This window comes from Mesitornis unicolor, unplaced genomic scaffold, assembly GCF_000695765.1.
Source record: "Mesitornis unicolor isolate BGI_N332 unplaced genomic scaffold, ASM69576v1 scaffold23767, whole genome shotgun sequence".
Classification (NCBI taxonomy): domain Eukaryota; kingdom Metazoa; phylum Chordata; class Aves; order Mesitornithiformes; family Mesitornithidae; genus Mesitornis; species Mesitornis unicolor.
The window spans coordinates 6,397-7,644 of record NW_010196094.1 but is presented as its reverse complement, the minus strand read 5'-3'; the positions used below and the strand labels follow the sequence as shown (position 1 = coordinate 7,644).

General features: G+C 48.3%; 1 protein-coding gene across 2 annotated transcripts in view; it reads right to left on the bottom strand.

The window, feature by feature from the left end:
- The window catches only part of CABP1 (calcium binding protein 1), a 13,937-nt gene extending 12,996 nt beyond the window's left edge, over window positions 1–941 (bottom strand). Inside the window, exon 1 of one of the 2 annotated variants that reach the window (XM_010188362.1) lies at window positions 656–941. In XM_010188362.1, the coding sequence (XP_010186664.1) occupies window positions 656–700 (45 nt within the window). In that variant the 5' untranslated portion in view covers window positions 701–941. The remainder of the gene's footprint in view (window positions 1–655) is intronic. The other variant, XM_010188360.1, reaches the window with a different exon arrangement.
- Window positions 942–1,248: the final 307 nt, after the last annotated feature.

The window sequence follows — 1,248 nt, the reverse complement described above, 5'->3', positions numbered from 1 at the left end:
GCAGGAATGTGTGTGTGATGCATGCAAACTCCTCCCCACACACACTCACAGCAAACATTGCACACCCTCTCACCCTCCTCAGGATGTGTACGTAGAGACATAAAGAGCTAAGGACACACACATACTTCAGGTGGGCTCTTTAGGCGTGCGTATTCTTACACATCAACAGGAATACGTACAGACATGCGCCCATTCACGGGTACACGAAGATACGTCCCTGCACAAATGCCACACATGACCAGACTCTTGCAGACACCTCTCAACTGAAGCACATGCACACACACACAAACTCACACATACACACTACATTAAGATGCTGGTACAGATGTGTGCCAGCATGCTCTGCACATCAACGAGCACAAGCTTGCACGTACCCAGAGGACAGCTATACGCACACGCGGAGCAGGTCGCAAGCCTACTCACGTGCATGCATACACACACATTTATTTACACACGTTACAGCTCTCAGCATCCTGGCCTCTAATGGCTGCACTTGCATGAGCAGCTCTTACAAAAAAAGTCTGGTGAAAAGAGCTGAACCCTTCATACACATCTCTGTGTTTCTCCCACCTCCCATTCCCATCTGCCCAAAAAGTCACCCATCCCAAGAGGCAGGGCTGGAAACACACAATGCACTTTGATTCAGGGAACATACCTTTTTTGAGAGGTTTCTCAGTGGAGACTTCACACAGTTGCCCATAATATGTTGAGTCTGCCTTTCCGGTGGACTTGGTTATAAAGGAACTGAAGCAACTGATCCCATTAAAGGTATTCCTTGGGAGCAAAGCAAGAAAGGCAGTGCCAGGCAAATCCAAACAGCTACTGGCTGCTGGGGCTTCCCTCTTCAGGGAGCTTTTTCTCTCTCTGCCTCTCTCTCTCCGTGTTTTTACTTTATGTTCACTTTCTTGAAGAGATGAAGAAGGAAGGAGAGGGAGGGGAGAGAAACAGACAGAAAGAGAGGGAGAGAGAGGGAGAGAGAGAGAGTGAGAAGGGGAGAGAGAGGGAGGCGGATGTATAATCTACATCAGATTAATGTTCAAATCCCTCCCACCCCCCTCAATCTGCAGGCAAGATTGTTTCACTCATGGGAGAGGGCTGATTCAGGGAGAATTAAAACAGAGAGGCACCACAAGAAGTGATTTCAGTGATGAGTTCAGTGAATCCAGCTACTTTAAGTCCACACAGCCTCTGAACATCGCATTCCTACCCACCCCCCTTCTAACTCCTCTCAGCTTTTCAATCACGAGA